This window comes from Aptenodytes patagonicus, chromosome 6 (genome assembly GCF_965638725.1).
Source record: "Aptenodytes patagonicus chromosome 6, bAptPat1.pri.cur, whole genome shotgun sequence".
Lineage (NCBI taxonomy): Eukaryota > Metazoa > Chordata > Aves > Sphenisciformes > Spheniscidae > Aptenodytes > Aptenodytes patagonicus.
In genome coordinates, this window is record NC_134954.1 from 9,395,524 (window position 1) to 9,412,781 (window position 17,258).

The following is a 17,258-nucleotide window of genomic DNA, read 5'->3' on the forward strand; positions in this document are numbered from 1 at the left end:
GTCATGGTTTAAGTGGTATTAAATACCTCTCATTTTATACTTGTAAATATTTTATTTAGATTTTGTTTATGAAGTATTTATAAATATCCCCTTTTCTGCAGGTTTTTATCTCCCTTTATTTTTTGTTTGGAATTTGTAAGCTTTGCTAAAACCCAGTGCTGTAAGACAGAGTAAATACTGGATTGTTTAATCTTTTTTAATCAAACTGATAGGCAGCTGTGACAAACTGTGAGTGTATTTCTTTGCTGGACTGAAATAATGATTACCTTTTCCATAACTTCTACTTTTTTCCCCATCCTTTATAATGCACAAAATGAAGCACCTCTAATTTGTGAGTAGTTTTCTTTTTGGAAGTATGACAGATTTAGACAAGCGTAGAGAAAGGGAGAAAATGCTAATAGTGATTTTTAGCATGTCAGACTTAATCAGAAAGCTCAGTTTTGCCTGGATTGAAAACTGATGTATTTTTTTTTCTCCTCTAAAGAGTTTAGTCTTGTATCCTGAATGCCAAAAGGATGTGTGTGTTCTTCTATTTTCTTCCTCTTCCCTTGGCCCCTACTGCTTTTCTTTCATTTTCCAGCAAATTGCTGGAGAGCAAATGCAGTGTCTCGAAAGTGCTGAAAATATGCAGGGCACTTAAATTTTTTTTTTTTTGTACCACTAGGAGTTTAAAATGTAATGAGATACAGAGAATGCAGTTCAAACAGCTTCAGCTGAAATTAAGTTTGTTAGCATTAACTTAGCTTCCTAAAACTGTCTTATTAAGCATTTTTTTGAAAATGCATGCTTTTAGAAGGAAAGGAAAACAAAGGGAAGCAGGTTAATACTATTGAGTTGGATTTCCTTTCCATTATATGAGATGTACATATCTACACCTAACATAATGAAAACTGTAAAGAGGGGAGTAAGCGGACAGTGATACTTTGATGGTAGAGGGAAGCTAGTGCAAAGGTTCAAAGCAGCAGTAGTGGGAGAAAGTTACTTTCATGTCAGTGATTTCTGCAGATTAGATTGAGCAGGTGAATCTAGTTGGCTGTCCCTGTTTTACACTCTTCATCACACTTCTTGCTGCTGGTTACCCTCTTAACCATGTCTTTGCTACATGGTATGCTCTTTTTGAGACATCTGACCTAGGTCCTATATTTTTGCTGCCATTATTGTTCTACATGATTGTGGCTTGCAGTGCTTTGGTAAAATTTGGCAGAGCACAACTCTCCCTTTAGGGCAGTTTGAAGGCAGAAAGCAAAGAACCAGCCATATTAAAAGATTTCTTTGCAGATCTAAGTGGGACCACCCTGACTTCTGTCCTGCTTTTTTTTTCCCCTCCACTTCCTTGCTGCGCTCAAGCATAGTGGCCTTTACCAAAAGGCACAAACATAAGAAGCGAGGCATGTTATGGGGTTCTGATACAGAGCTTTGCTAGAGACGTTGTGGTCCCGCGTGGCTTTTTGTGAACCTGCTTAGTTCAGCAGGACTTACTAGCTCAGAGTGTCAGCTCTGTTGTTGACCAAGCTGGCCCGAGAGCCATCGTGAGTGAGAAGAAGCTAGAGGAAGAAAGAGGAGAGGCAGGCATCCTCCAGCAGAAGGAGGGAAGGGATAGGACATGGTCCCACTGAGATCTGGATGACTGTCAGCTTTCTCATATGAGGCTTTGCTACAAATAAGGCTAGGAACCAGGCTAATGCAGCATCTTCACTGATTCAGCAGTGGGGGAGTAGCTTTGACAGCTTATGGCAAATAGCAGCTTTCTTAGACATGGTTTGGAGTGTATGAAAGGTAATGTGTTGGAAGGGCTGTAAATCTAGTCAGATCATGGTCTGGGCACTTTTTTCTGTTCTTTTAGGGGAAAAAATGTGTATGTATTTTTCTGCCTAGCACTTTTTTCCTCTTCGTTACTGTAAGCAGAATTGCAAGGGCTCATATTTCTGGGAGTCCACTAATCAGTTGAGTTCCCATCTGGTTATACCCTTTCTGTATTGATCTTGATTGGTGCACTCCTCAGGCACTGGCAAGCTTAAATGTCAGCAGTGGGAGTAGTCCCAGCATGACTTCCAGCTTGTCGAAGTTCTTTATCTATTCTAGTTGTCTGTTTTTCTGGTTTCTCAAAGTGGGAATACAAACAGGATCTTCCATGTGTTACTGTTAGATATAGGACAATTCAGGTTGGAGGGGGCCTCAGGAGATGTCTGTTTCAACTGCCTGCCTAAATCAGGGTCAGCTCTGAGGTTGGAGCAGCTTGCTTAGGGTTTTATCCCATTTGGTCTTGAAAACCTCCAAAAATGGAGACTGGATGGAGGATATAGTACCACTGTTAATGGGTGACTTAAACTCAGTCATGTTTTCCTTCCTTCAGTGTTTCTAGAACAAGCTGGTAAGGGTTTTGCTGTCAGCATTTGGCATTGCATGGCTTTTCATTCCCGAATTTTGTGAATAGGGAAACTAAGACTGAGAACGTTTAAAAAAAACATTGTTTGACCTGAAACTTTGAGTTCTTGACTTGTTCTTTCAATAAAATTACTTAACACTTAAAGATCTTTACCTTTTGGAAGAGATTCTGTTCAGTTGGGCCAACTACTACTTTCTTATATTCTTTCACCTCTTTATCTTTTGTGATCGTGCCTTGTATATTTCCATAAGGCAAAATGGGAGGTGTAGAGGAGTTGGAAATTAAGGCATCATTTGTGGTCTGCACAATGATAAGTGGCAAAAGGATTTGTCTCATAGCTATTGACCTGTTGCATTCTGTCCTGAAACTCAGAGGGCAGATGTGAAGCTGAAGGAATGTGTGTTTTCATTCCTCAATTAGAATTTCTGGGGTCATAAGAGAAAATACAAGTTGTCTAACATTGAGGTATGCTTTGGCCTTGGAAACTTAACAAATTTTTCAAGCTTTACAATTTGAATGAGTAGATTATATTCTGCCCCTCCCCCTCCCCCCAGCCTCCCTAAATCATCAGAAATTTGAGAAGCATGGCTTAGAACACTTAATCTTAGAAAAAGAAGCAGCCATTCTTCTTAGCAGTTCAACAGTGGGTATTTTTTTTTTACAAACATATTATGTAAAGGAGATGGTACTAATTACGTATGTTATATTTTCAGCATTAATTTCAGTCTGTGTTTTTTTGCCAGAAGTTAAAGGCATGTTCTTTCTATGGTTTCATTTCTCTTTTAGTTGTTGGTTAAATTGTGAAAGTCTATAAGAATCAAAAAAAGTTGTTACTTAACATTCAAAGTTGTTTCTTCAAGGCTGTTTGTACAGTAATATTCTTGACTATTTAATAATCATAATAAACATATTCTATGAAAGTGGGCATGTCTTACATTGTCAGGATGAGAGAATAAGGTGCCAGTAACGCTTGTCTTTAAGAAAAGACCAGCAAAAGGTGTTGGGTTTGTGTTATTTTCCTTATTTTATTCCTTATTTATTTATTTCAAAACTACTTTGAAGGGGTTTATATTTTGATATTAGACACATTGGTTTAATCATAATTCTCATCTAATTCTGCAGAATAACCGTGTGAATGTCTAAAATGAAAAGTTATGAGTACCCCTAAGTTATTGACCTACATAATAATGCTTTTCTTTCAGATCCTGTTTGACCAAACCCAAAGATCAATTAAAGCACAGCTTCAGACTTTCGTTAAAGAGTAAGTTAATCTGCACTTGTAATGGGAAAATTGTAGGTAAAATAGAATTTTAAAACATCTGATTTGAGTGGGTTGGTGAAACATCTTTCCTGAAAAATCACTAGCCATAAATTGAGAAGTGCATATTAAAGCTTGTCAAAATCACCCCGAATCAGTGAGGCTTTAGATCCAGCTGCAGAAATGTTGAAATAGTATGAATTACTGATCTTAATTACATGTTATCATTGTCTAAGCTTAGGGAAAAAAGTGCTTACCAAAGCTTTTCCCCAGTAAGCATGAGATGCATTTATTTAAATTCCGGTTTTGTCCTTTCCTCAGTAGAGAAAGACAGAGAAGCTTCTGTCATACTTTGTATGATTTCCATTTGATCCAAGCATTTATTGAAGTATATGAAAACAAAGAAACTAGCTATAACGGTCACGAGCATGGTCTGTCTGGTGTATCTTTTAAACACTCTTCTCATGCTTTGGAATTCATTTGTTATCCATCTTTCCTTTTGCTTTAGAGATATTAGGAAATTTAAAGATGCAAAGAAACAGTTTGAAAAAGTTAGTGAAGAAAAAGAGAATGCTCTAGTAAAAAATGCCCAAGTTCAAAGAAATAAGCAACACGAAGTAGAGGAAGCAACCAATATTTTGACTGCAACACGGAAATGTTTTAGACACATAGCTCTGGATTATGTTCTTCAGGTAAGTGCAGCAATAAAAGTTATTTTTCAAAACTATCTGTTACATGTAGTTAGAGATCTGTCCTTTAGAAGTTCTTCGGAGAAGAACAACTTCTTCGGAAGCTGTGGAGACTCAGTGAAAAAGGAATGACTTTGTCTGCAAGTAATTTCTTTTTTAAGGAAATCTGAGCAAAATTAATTTACTTGATACGTTCTTATTGCTTAATGCTTTGGTATTCAGTGCCATTGCTGTAATGACACAGTTTAATTTTCAACTTGAACGTTCATTTTAAACAAACAGTATTTGCCTGATACTTACCTAAATGTATTTCATGAGTTGGCTATGGTGTAGTTCCTTATATATTTGAAGTAAAAACTGTAACCTAGCCTAGGAAGTACAAATTACTGAATAATTCTGATGTAGGATATTGACGACTACTACTACAATTTCAGCTGTTTGCTTTGGGTTTTATTTAACAAATCCTACTTGTCTAGAAGCCTCGGAGTTTGGCATTGTGCTATAGGGGAAATCAAGAACATAACTACTCTTTTGCTTTTTAGTGCAGATTTCCTATAAAGTGTTGAGAGGTGTTCTTTGTCCTACTACTTTGAATCCTGTGAAATAATAATAAATTTTCTGTCTATACTTACAATTCATCTGTTTCATAGTTACCCACAACTACAGCAAAACCGGGATTATTGCAGCTCGGATGGTACGAGGGGTTGGGGGCTCCTAAATGGGTCTGGGGTTATCCTATGATCAAACACAGAACAGCCCTTTAAAATTATGTTAGTTTTATATTAGACGTTATCATCTTGATTTGTGACAGTCCAGTCAGTTAAAAGCTTAGTTAACTGTTCTTTAAATTGCATGTATTACATGTTAAAGTGGAGTGGAATTGATGTGATTGGGCCGGGCACATGCACAGATATGGTGGTCAGTGGTCAACACTGAACTCCTGCCGTTTGAACACTAAGGACGGAGTTTATTTTGATGTTTAAAAAGTCATATGAATTATGTACCACTTGATTATTTGTACTAACATCAAATAGTAGCGGGCGGGGAAGCTGGCAGTCATTACTATAGACCACGTCCTTGTGTGTGCATTGAACTGCAGATCGTTTGCCTCCTGGAATTCGTATGTTCAAAGTATGAGCAGTTCCTGTGATAAAGATGCATTTAAAATAATAGGGAAAAGTTTCAGCATCTCTTAATTAACGTGGGCAAAAATGAATTCAGCTTTAGGAATTCTTTCTACTTGGGTGACTCTTTTCTTCTGGAAAAGTGGCTTCACAACTATGGTCTCTTTGTGGCTATATTGGCTTTAAACTGTATTTCAAAGCCTTTGCTTTCCTTTTTTTTGCCTCGTGAGTTGAGGGTTTGTTCTATGCAAACAATGTTAATTATTTTTGCTGCAGAAGGTTTTCCAAAATACTGACTATTTAAGTATAGAAGTACAATCTGGTTTTGATTATAGCTTCAGTAAGTTTATTTCTTTTGCTGGAATTTTAAACTGACATAGAGGTGTTAAATTACAAAATCGTGCATGTTCCTGCTAAATGGGGCTTTTACAGTAAAATCTGTAGTTCTGGATGACGACCTTAAAGATTAGGGGACAAAGAGGATAGAGGAAGTAGATGAATGTCAAAAATCAGTTATTTTTTTCTCTATAATGTGAAATTCTTCAAGTTCTAGGGCAACACCATTGGGCAGTGACTTCAGCTAGCTTAAAAATGCACGTATATATGAAAAGTTACTTATTGCAGCCATTATGATCTTGCTTGTTTCAGAGGCTGGGGCTATATCCCAGTTTTGGGACACTTCAGACAATGTCAGCCCGAGGGGAAAAATAAACATGCCGCTGTCCTTTCCTCTCCCCTGGCAGGAGACGGCAGTGGTGCTGAGTGCAGCTTCTTTAAGAAGTGGTGGGCTGGATTAGCTCATCCTGTCAGAAAGGGTATTTGAAACACGTTGAATTCAATCTCTTGAAAACGGGTACCAATTTTCCTTGATTGAAAGGTGTATTATATTACTTCTAGCTAGCACGTGATGTCTTATATTTTCCTTTCTAATATAAGAAAGTTGTGACTATCACTGTGAAATTCTAGCTTCCCAAGCTTTTTCTGATGGTGTCACTTTAATACCATGCATCTTCTTTTAGAAGTGCTTTGTGAAGTCTGATATTGAGTTATGTTCTTCCAATGTTTTAAGCTTTGATATGATTATTTGGAAGTAGTTTGAAGTTTACTTCTGTGGGGAAAATTTGCAAGTAGAATAAAATAAGTTGCTTGTTTGGTTTTTTTTCTAGATCAACGTTCTTCAGTCTAAAAGGAGAGCAGAAATCTTAAAATCAGTAAGATATATTTTATTTTCTGCATAGAAAATGTTAAACACATCTGAAATTAAAAATGTGACTGCAAAGCAGTATATTAAAAATTTAGTTCTTTCACCCATCAAAACATTACCGGTACGTTTGGCACTTCAGTGACAGTCAGTTTGGCCTTTACTATAACTGGGCATAGATGCTTAACTTTTTTGGCAATCCTTCTGGTTCAGATGTGAACACTTAAGGTTTTCACTGCTGTTGATTCTTTGGTCTGTGTTTCATAGTTAAAATCGAACTTTGTCTGCCAAGAATTCTGCTGTTTAGGTCTGCTATATTCATTTATAAACAATAAGTACTACTTATAATCTATTCTAAGATGGATTCAGTTCTTCCTACAAAAATGGTATTTTTTATGTAAATAGCATATTGTAATAGCAAATATACAATATGCTTTAGTATGGTATCTGCTAAATTAATATACAGCTATATCTGCATGCTAGTTTTCTTCTGTATTCCCTTTTCTGCTTCATATTATCTCTGTAAAAAGTTTACTGAGGTAGAGACTGCCAAATTAAATGGTGCTTTTCTTTCAAAGGTCTAAAGTTGCACTCCTATAACTTCCTTAATTCCTTTAAATAGCAAACACTTCAGTTGGATCACAGCTTTATAGCTGCTTGCCATTCTACTCTGCATCTTCCCAACTTGTTTTCTTTTTTAAGACTGGACAGTCTTCTCAGCTATGTTCATAAAGGTTATGATTTTCGGTCATTAGTAAATATCTTCTGTGGCCCCCTCGCTAATTTACATGTCCTGGTTAAACAGGAGATAACAAAAGTTTCAGGTGACATGAATTAGAAGTAATTTTCTGCCCTTAACTAGATTTGTTTTGTTAATGGAGTTAATCCTATTAACTAATTTCTGAGATTTTTGGCTTGGTTCTTTGCTGCCTTTACCTTGCATGTTTATTTACAACATCGGAAGCTCATGAGATATTGATGTAAAATTGCCGGGACAGAAGAGAGCAGAAATTAACCCTGGAATTGTATTTTAAGTTTGTTCATGTGGATTAGTTAAGTGATATATTTATGTGATATCTGATAAATATTTATCCTTTTAAAAAATATACTTTTTTCCTTCTAGATGTTATCATTTATGTATGCCCATCTGGTTTTTTTCCATCAAGGCTATGATCTTTTTAGTGAACTTGAGCCGTACATGAAAGATCTTGGTGCACAGGTAACAATTTACTTTAAAAATTCATAACTATATGCTGGAATGGATGAAAACTTGATATATGCGTACATACCAGGTACATCATAGATTTATTCAACAAAAAGGGAACTGTAGTGTGATAAAGGCAAAGCATAAAAATACACTGTAAGTGGTTTGAATGAAAAGAGTTAGAAACTGAAAGTTGTCTGTTTACTAAAATTACTACTACCTTTAGGATTTACCTACTTAAACATAGCCGTGTAGTGCTGTTTGAGGTACTCTATGGTATTCAGGACACTGGGTTAATTTGGTTTAAAATTTCTTTTATTTATATATATATATAACATGACCCATGTTATAAATATATTTAACAATAAAAAGTAGATTAGGTTTTTTCCTTCTACTTGTATACATTATTTACTCTATAAATTATGCAGTGTGCCAAAAATAAAATTGATGTTAGCAACTTAAACCATAAAACAGAAGTCTGATTTTAATAAGTAGTGCAAAACTGAGTTCATACATTGAATCCTTCTTGCCCAGTTTTCTTGTTTAAGTTTAAGAACACACAGTTGCAACTTCTGGGTTTTCAGTGAGGGTCTCATGAAAAGGTTAGACGGACCACAGCCAACTGCACACAGGAGACATGAAAAATGGTTATGCAAAATAGATTAAGAACATACAATATTCAACTGAAGATCTGTCAGTGGTGCAGGAAGAAGACTCAGCAGTGTCTTGACTTGTTTTCAGTGCAAGTTGAATGGGCCTGGAAATACTGGTACAACACTTTTTCTTTTTTTTGCCTCTGTCCGAGGACTTGCAACAACTGCACTGATGCAAAACCCTCTATAGCCACTTTCCAACCTCATCCACAAAACAAAGCCAACCCAAATTCTAAGTGTCTATCCAGATACAAAAGCAAATACATGACAGCAAACATTTATTTGCATTCATTTCAAGTAAATGTGTCACTGAATGTCTTAAGAAATGACATTGTTCTGAGCTGGTTATTCCTGCCACAGCGCTGTTGTCATCTGTGTCCCTCAACCTGCTTCTGTGTCTGTGCAGTGAACCAGATTGGGAACTGTAGAAAACAACTCCCAACAATCGAATGTCTAAATAGTTATTTTTCTGCTAGACTAGTCCCCCAGCCAGGTTACTGTGGGTCTTAATTACTTGTACAAACGCATGTCGGGAGGTGTGTGCTTGTGTGTGTGCACGTGTGTGGCGAGCAAGTGATGGAGCTGAGAAGAGACAGGCTCCTTGAGCTGGCACTGCCATCAAGAAGGGAAGTGACTGTACAGCTACAGCCCTCTGTGTTTGGTGTAATAGTGGTACTTGAAAGGTTCAGGTGCATGCAACTCTGTCCTTAGTTGTGCCTTTTATTCTTTCACATCCTTCCATTTTGGGTTGTAATTGTTGAACTGTAGTGTTTTGATAGTATAGAATGTGCGTCCTGTACCTCTGCAGAAGAGGGGATGGAGAAAGGAGACAAAAACTATGGAGTTGGTAGTGGTTTATGCTACCAGCTAGGCTTTAATGTTTCCATTTCATTGAGATTATTTGAGCAAGGAACACACGGTTATTTCTGAATGGCTGATGGTCCTTTTGCTTGATCTGGTAAGGAGCATTATGTAACATTCATCTTGGTGCTGGTGTCATAGCAACTGAAGGAGTTAAATTTAGAAAATCCAAAGCTGAGAATGTTTAAAACATACTGCAGTTGGAGCAAAGATAGACTGAAGACCCTAAAGTTGTACAACTTGCTGAGTTTTTCTTCTGTGGCAGACCTTGGCATTTAAGTAATGGATATTTTTCATGACAGAAGCAGACTTGTAAATAGCTTATGAAAGTTTAACGGTTAATGGCTTTGCAGTTTGTATTGGTTGAAGCTTCTGCCTGTAATGGGTCAGAGAGAAGGTATGTTGTGACACAACAAAACAGGGATTTGCTAGATTTTTTCCGAGAATATTGTCACGTTCTTTCTGTTGGTGAGTTCATTTGCAGGTAAATTTTGTGTATGATCTTAATTACAAGGTTTAACAGCACCTGAAGTATTAAAATTGAAGTGATCTTAAATAGTATAGTTATAATTTTTAGTTCTTTTGTTTTCCATTTTCAAAATAACTGATTTGCATGACGGAATAGGATTGAGCAATTTTGCTTTCTGGATATTTTAGGTCAGGGTAGGATTATTTGTGAATCAGATCATTGTAGGGGAATCTTTAATGGCACACAAGTGTAATACAAGCTTTTGCATGGAAATTATGGTATTTGACACTTTTAATGTGAAATGTGGTATTAGTTTAAAAAGAAAACCTACTTGAATTTTCATTCTGAGATGACTATTCAAAAAGCTAAACATTTTAGTCTTGGTTCTCTACAGCATACCACTTACAGCACTATATGTTCATAAAAAATACATTTACCGGTACATACAGTATTTTGAAAAACCTAGTTTTTTGAAGACTACCCAGTTATGGTATAATGACTGGGATTTTGATAGTTTAGTTGTGTGATTGGCCACAGCTCTTGACAGTTGCATGCTGTTGGTCGTCTTTGTTTTAAGACAGTTGATGTATTGCTCACCTGTGTGAAAAGAAGAAATTCCGGTCTGAGCTTGGAAACTGGAATGATGCAATGCTGTCTTGATAGTGAAAAGTAAATGATGAAGTGAACTGCTGTAAAGAAGTTTGTTTCGGCACTTGTGCTGTGGCAAATGTATCCTCAAACACTTGTGTTTAAGATAAATTAGAGCTAATTGCTCTACTCTGAACCTGGCTACCTTCTGTTTCACCTAGCAGGGTAGGAGGAAGAATTTCCTGGGGGCCATGTGCAGATTCCTGAATCTGAGGTTTTAGCAAGAAACTTGATTCCTATAAAGTCTTGCCCAGCCCTTGGACCAGTTCTCATATTTATCACAAAACAACGGGTTTCCCAGGGTTCTCGATGCAAAACAGTCTTTGAGCACAATGGCGTCCCAGTCTCTATTTTGGAGGCTCTTCTATCATTTTTAAGTCATATAGTTATATAAATATGACATCTGGACACTTCAGTCTTTAACGTGTTCATGTTCACAAATACCTGTAAGGTGTGAAAGTGCTGGTGTAGCCATTTGAGCCAGAGAAGAAGCCAGGGAGAGAAGAGTTAAGAAAAGTAACAGAGTATGGAATTGGATCCAGATGTCCCAACTATCTGATGGCTCCTTAATTGTTGGAGACTGTCTAGCACAAGGCTGTAAGAGCCAGTTATTGTCCCTTTTTTCTCTCATTTGTATCAGTTCAAGCAGGGGAAATGCAACACTGGGGAAAATGACCAAAGTTGGCAGGGGTTCTCGCTTGTGGTTATGAGAGTGGGTGGAGGCGATCCTATTTGCGTGTGAATTAGAGGTTCTGTTAGTCATACTGTGCCCTCTGCCACGTGACTGACTTCAGCTGGAAAACTGGTGGTGTACACTGTTCCTGGTCTCCTCGTTCTAGGCCTGGAGTATAATGAGGTCTGTCCCGCAGATGTAAAGCTGCGGGCTGTACCGCTGTGTTCAGTATTGCATCTGCATCGTTATTCAGTAAGATGCTGTGACTGGGGTTAACGGCAGTTCTTGTATTACAGGCTGGATAAAGGAGGAGTTCATCAGACTCCATATGTGTCGCATAACTACCAAGCTGTCTGGTCTTTCAGGCAGCATCTGCTCCTCCGCTTCACCACCATATTTCTTATTTAAACATCAAAGTCTGTTAAATACCACCACCCCCAGCCCCCAACCACAAAAAAAACCAAAAAAACCCCCACTGTCCACAAAAAACCCAGAACAACAACAAACAAAAAACCACAAAAACCCAAAACAAACAAACAAACCCCCCCAAAACCCCACCTTACTCTCTTACAGGATATCTTAAATTTCCTGCCTTTTTTCCATCTGGTTATAAAAGGAAAAAGTTTATATGGTAGTGCTATAGACATGCTTGCAGCAGGTTTTTGGTAGTGTCTTTTTTATTATCACAGACTTTGTAAGGATGCTAACTTAAATCTTCTCTGTTGTGTCAGACTCTCTTTTCTGCAAAATATTATTGTTACTTCTGAAACTAGAAATAGTTTGAATGGTTCTACCTAAGATTTCAAGGAATCTTGCTCAAATACTGCTGGTGACCTGATCAAAACTGTCAATACAAAAGCCTGGTTGAGGCAGTTCGCCCCCTTTGTGGAGGGGAAAATCACTAGCATTCGCTCCTTCTAGTTTTTGCTGCTAATGCCAGTGCTGCTGCATAGGCCAGTCAGCCAGCAAGAGCAGCTAAAGCATGAGTCATTCTCTTCGGAGACTGAGCACCAATGCGGTATAGAGTCGCATATGCTTGGCACCATGCTGTTCTTTGAAACATTTCTTCTAAGGCTTACAAGAAATGTACACCTTTCGTAGAGGTTAATTCAGGATGGTAGTGCAGTGCTTTAAACGAGGCTTCAGTGGTTATTCAAGGTAAACACTTTGTGACCAGAGAAGTAATTATATTATGCAAATAAAACAAAAGTCATGCAATGTCTAGACATAATGTGTTCTTTTTTGTCAGCATTATGAAATCTACTGAGCCAAATTTCTCTTGATATCTAAAGATCCAATTTTCTGTTTCTCTTTACAGCTGGATCAGTTGGCTGTAGATGCTGCAAAGGAGAAGAGAGATATGGAGCAAAAGCACTCCACTATTCAACAAAAGGTACTTGAGAGAATGTAAAAGGCAGACTGCACACACATTTTTGTGTCTCTGGCATCTCTCCCCAGCAGTGCATCTCTGCATCGGAACTGTGAGGGATGGTATCTTTAGTGCAGAGAAATAGACTTACACATTATTAAGCGTAGGGTTGGATTGCAGATATTCATTTTGTATTACAGAACAGAATATTATGTTTAGTTTTGACTGGAACATAAATAGAACAGTAGAATTTATTTGAATGCTGGGACTCTTAACATTTCATTAGAACTCTTAATTCCGATTACATCTTGAATTCAATATAGTTGTAAAAGTTGTTATCTTTCCCTCCTGTGTATCTGTAGAAGAGGTGTATATGCTGCATAGTCCTACAGCCATATGTATCACTTTCTTTCTGGACTGTGCCAAATATGCGTGCAGCACTTTGAGGTAGAGTGTGGCAGCTGCTATTGCATATGAAGAGCAAAAGTAAACTTGTGTAAAGGCTGTCTAATGTACGGTGTTCGACTGCACAAATATGAAAGTGATAACATTAAATTGCTGTTTTGGGAAGATTTTTATATGCAATAATTCTTATTTTTGCTAGTTGAGAAAAATGTAGATAATTCATGTTATGGGGGGAATGACTTTTGTTGTTTGGATGTTTCAGAAGCTCTAGATCAGTATTGGTTTTGCAGGTATAATGCTAGAAGTTAAAAATATTTCCACTGAACTCTCCGGTAGTGAGCTAATACTGCAGGTACTTTTTAAAGAGATTAGATACCAGTTTAAAGGTAATGCAACACTTCTTACTCTCATTTAAATACATTCTGTATCTGTTCAGGTGGCATAAATTAAAAAAAAAAGCCTAATGTAAATGAAATCTGATGAGTAAATAAATTCAGGAATGCAAACATGCTAAGATTGTAATTTAGGTAGCCTTAGTAGGAGTCAATATTAATACTAATGGGAAAAGGTAACTCTTTTGATTGCTGAAAATGTTTTTGTCACTTCATCCTGTCATTCCTGCAGGAGTTGGTGGGAAGCATTAGAATTGCTCTAACTGTGAAACTGAGCAGACACGATGATGGGTTTTAGGGCAGTGCTGATGTGCTGTGTTTGGAGGCAGACAGCAGATAACTACAGGCAAGGAAGGGGAAGAAAGAGGGGAAATGGGAAAGAGATGGAACTTGAGAATTAACACTGATGTTCAAACTTTAATTTGTTTGTGCTCGATAGGCCGGCCTAGTTTCAGGAGTGGGCAGTAGTTGAGGGTTTTACTGTTAGAGAACAGCGGTGCTTGGTGAAGGATGTAAGTTATGGGCAATTATCTTTTAATTGGCTATAGAAATAATAACTTGTTACCCTGAATTATGGTCATTGCTGTTGCCAATGGTTTTCACAGTCTTTGTTTTTCTTCAAATGCTGCTTAAGGCTGCTTTACAGGTAAACTATTTCTAATAATATCAATGGTTATTTAAACTTTTAAGCTTAATGAAACTTGAAAACCTATATCTGTGCGTAATATAAATATTCTTGGTTTCTAGTACAAATGCCAATCACAATGAGGTTATTTATATATTTTTCTTTAATTGAATGACAATTTTACACTGTCTCTAAAATATAATCAGGGCGATCAGATTGTATTGTATGTTGTCCTCTAAAGTCTGTGTTTCAAGTTGTATATGTTGTTTCCTGTCCTTATCAGTGAAGTCATTGATGCATTTTTGTGGTGATAATGCATAGATTAACGCATCTAGGCTTTGGAGGACATGCTTCATCGGCGATTCCTCTTATAGCTAGTCAAATCACTTTCTTGGTTTCTTACTCAAATCATGTTGTCTGTTTTTTGTCTCCTCCTACTTGCTTTTCCCAACCTTCCCACCAAGTTTGCTTCCAGCTCATCAGGATTTCAGAATCTTGAACTGCCTTAGACCTTGGATCTTGTTCTTTATATCATTATTTATCATCTAGTCAACCTGACCAGGATGGCAACCTTGTTCTCTGTTCTCTTCTCATGGCTTGCCATGTTGCTTTCCACTGGGCTGCCTCTTAGGCATATGTTCCCAAATCTTCCAGTGCCAAATCCTTCCATGTTTTATAACTACTGAAACTTCTGCTTCTTGTGTTGAATATTCCATGAGGTATATATGCATTTAATATACTGAAGTTTTAATCTAATGCTTCAGAATGATGCCTTTTCTTCATTGTGTGGATAAAGAACAGTTCCTTTTCTGAAATGTATAGGTAAGTGCACATGTGCACACACCTACCACCCACTACCTGTGTTTGCATATATGTGCATATGCATGCAGAATAATTGCACTAATTAAATAACTCATCTCACTTTTCTTTGTAATCATCATCCTATTTAATTAGGCTGTTGTCCGAGAGGCTAATACAAAAGTCATGGAAGGGCTTGGTCACCACTATAGTTTCATTTCTATTTTAAGAGAATTGATGTCTGATATTTTTGTTTGTTTTAACTTTTGTGTTCTATTTACTCAGCAAATGTGCAGGAAACTTTTTTTTTTAGTGTAAGAAATTATTGTTTCCATATTAATCTGGAGCAACACTATGAATTAATCTAGAAATGTCATGATCATTCTGGGAACTCTTTACACTATATTTGTATAGGGAAAGATTCATATTAAAAGAGTGGTATCACAAGTGTCAGTATCACTTAAGACTTATAACTCTTGTTTTCTGAGCAGTTTGCAGCCCATTGCTGTAGTAACATGTTGAATTAAGAAATAATTTAAAAAATGGTTGGACCTGTAAACAGCATTATGGCTTTTGGTTTTGTGACAGAGCTAATATTTTGTTCTAAAATGAGGGAAATGATACAGGAAAAACATTTGCAGTGAACTTCAAATAGTTTTCGTTGTATTCAAATCCCTTTTTCATGTAAAAAAAAAAAAAAATCTGCATCCAAAGAACTGCTCAGGAAACAGCTGGAGTGAGAATGATTTGAAAATTTTTAACATCTTGAGTAAACAAGGTGATAGGAAACCACATGCTACCACAGTCATAACGCAGGCATAAGCCAGAGCTGCTGTTGAGAAGTAATGTAAACTAATTCCTGTCTCAAAAACCAAAGATGTGCTGCTGTTTCAAGTGACTTGTGTGCTCAAGGACTATTTTGCCTTCTTTCACTTTGTCTTGGACTGTAAACCTTGTTACTTGTTGTGTCTGTTGTTGTTTTAAGCCCTTCCTCAAGGGACTCTCAACTTAAGCATGACAAACATCTCTTTTGCCGATGGGAATGGAATCAACTTTCTAAACGGTGGGGGGTTGCACAATTAGTTTCTTCTGTTTAGTATATGCTGGAGTAACTTCAGATTAGTGTTTTCTTTGGTAGTTATGCTCCCCCATTTACTGCTTTTTTTAAAAACTTTAAAAATTCTGCTTCTCTAAAGTAAAAAACATATTGAATACACACTCAATGTTAAAATGCTGATACTCACGCTCCCTAAGATTTACTGGTAGAATGGCTTGAATAGCTGTCATGACCTGCTAGCAATCTTCATATTGGAAGTAAATCGAAAACTCTGCTGCTGAAAAGTATGGGGGTTTATGTTTCGGTAACAAGAAACTTATATGTAGAGAAACAGAAAACATGCAAGCTATGAAATGAATCCAGTATGTGTGATAAATTGATAAGTTCGTATGAAAATGCATTCACTGAAACACTGTCAAGAATAGTAAGTATTCTGTGACCCACCAGATTAGTATTAACTGTGGAAATGAAAGTTGTTTTTCCATTGCCAGCTGATTTGCTATCCCTCATGGACATTTAAAGAAAAAGGAAAAAAAAAAAAGGCATGAAAGCATGCTGTATGCTTCACTTACATAACCCACTTCTACATGTTTCTCTTCCAGTAGCTGGCCAACCTTGAAAAATGTGTATCAGAATAGAAGCCATAGATGTTCCTTCCTTCAAATCTGAATGAAATGTGTGATATAGCACTTCAGTGTAACTTTCACAATACTGGCTTAATTTTCTTAGTTCTGATTAGGGGACATGTACTTTAATCCTAACTGACACCTAATTAGTAAATAAATTATGTTTAAAATTCAGTCTTTATCAGCTGTGTGTTTGCTTCAGGAATACAAAATTCTGAATCATGTGAAGTGACTGGGTTTATTCACATGTGATTCTCTTATGCAGGACACTGGAAAGATATGGATGTATTTCTCTCCACCCCCTGATTATTTTTCATGATTCACTAAATTTTCCATGAGCCGAGATAAAAATAAACTATAATGTGACTGCTTTTCTCCTATTCTTTTAATTATAAAATAGCAGAGATTATAAGATCAGATGCGGCTTATCTAGTTCCTTTTTCTACTTTTATCCTTTTAATTGAAATGAAGTGTGGGTTTTTGTTTGTTTGTTCGTCTTTTTCCTGACCACAACTTTACCAATGAGGTTTTATGGATAAAGCATATGGAAACTTTACTCCCTCGCCCCCCAGTTGGTAGTCTGCTATGTACAGTTAGGAAAATATTAAACATTTGTCTGTATACTCTTGTGTCTCTCTGCTCTATAAAGGTGGAAGTCAGTCAGGGAAGCAATTAAAAATGACACTAAATGCACTTCATGAGGAAGGCTCATTATTTTAGACAATTTGGACTGAGAGTGTAGCATGGTAAATGATACAAAGGAGTTTTCCTGTCATGCTTGTATATGTCTTCAAAGCGTAAACCTAGATTCATTGGAAAA

At 36.9% G+C, this 17,258-nt stretch overlaps 1 protein-coding gene across 5 annotated transcripts in view; it reads left to right on the plus strand.

Moving 5' to 3' along the window:
• The window catches only part of ACAP2 (ArfGAP with coiled-coil, ankyrin repeat and PH domains 2), a 70,716-nt gene that overhangs the window by 23,918 nt on the left and 29,540 nt on the right, over positions 1-17,258 (plus strand). For 3 of the 5 annotated variants that reach the window (XM_076341056.1, XM_076341057.1, XM_076341059.1), the window contains exons 5-10: positions 3,589-3,647; positions 4,153-4,336; positions 6,624-6,668; positions 7,782-7,877; positions 12,485-12,559; positions 13,967-13,978. In XM_076341056.1, coding sequence (XP_076197171.1) covers positions 3,589-3,647; positions 4,153-4,336; positions 6,624-6,668; positions 7,782-7,877; positions 12,485-12,559; positions 13,967-13,978 — 471 coding nt within the window. The remainder of the gene's footprint in view (positions 1-3,588; positions 3,648-4,152; positions 4,337-6,623; positions 6,669-7,781; positions 7,878-12,484; positions 12,560-13,966; positions 13,979-17,258) is intronic. The other 2 variants (XM_076341058.1, XM_076341060.1) reach the window with 1 other exon arrangement.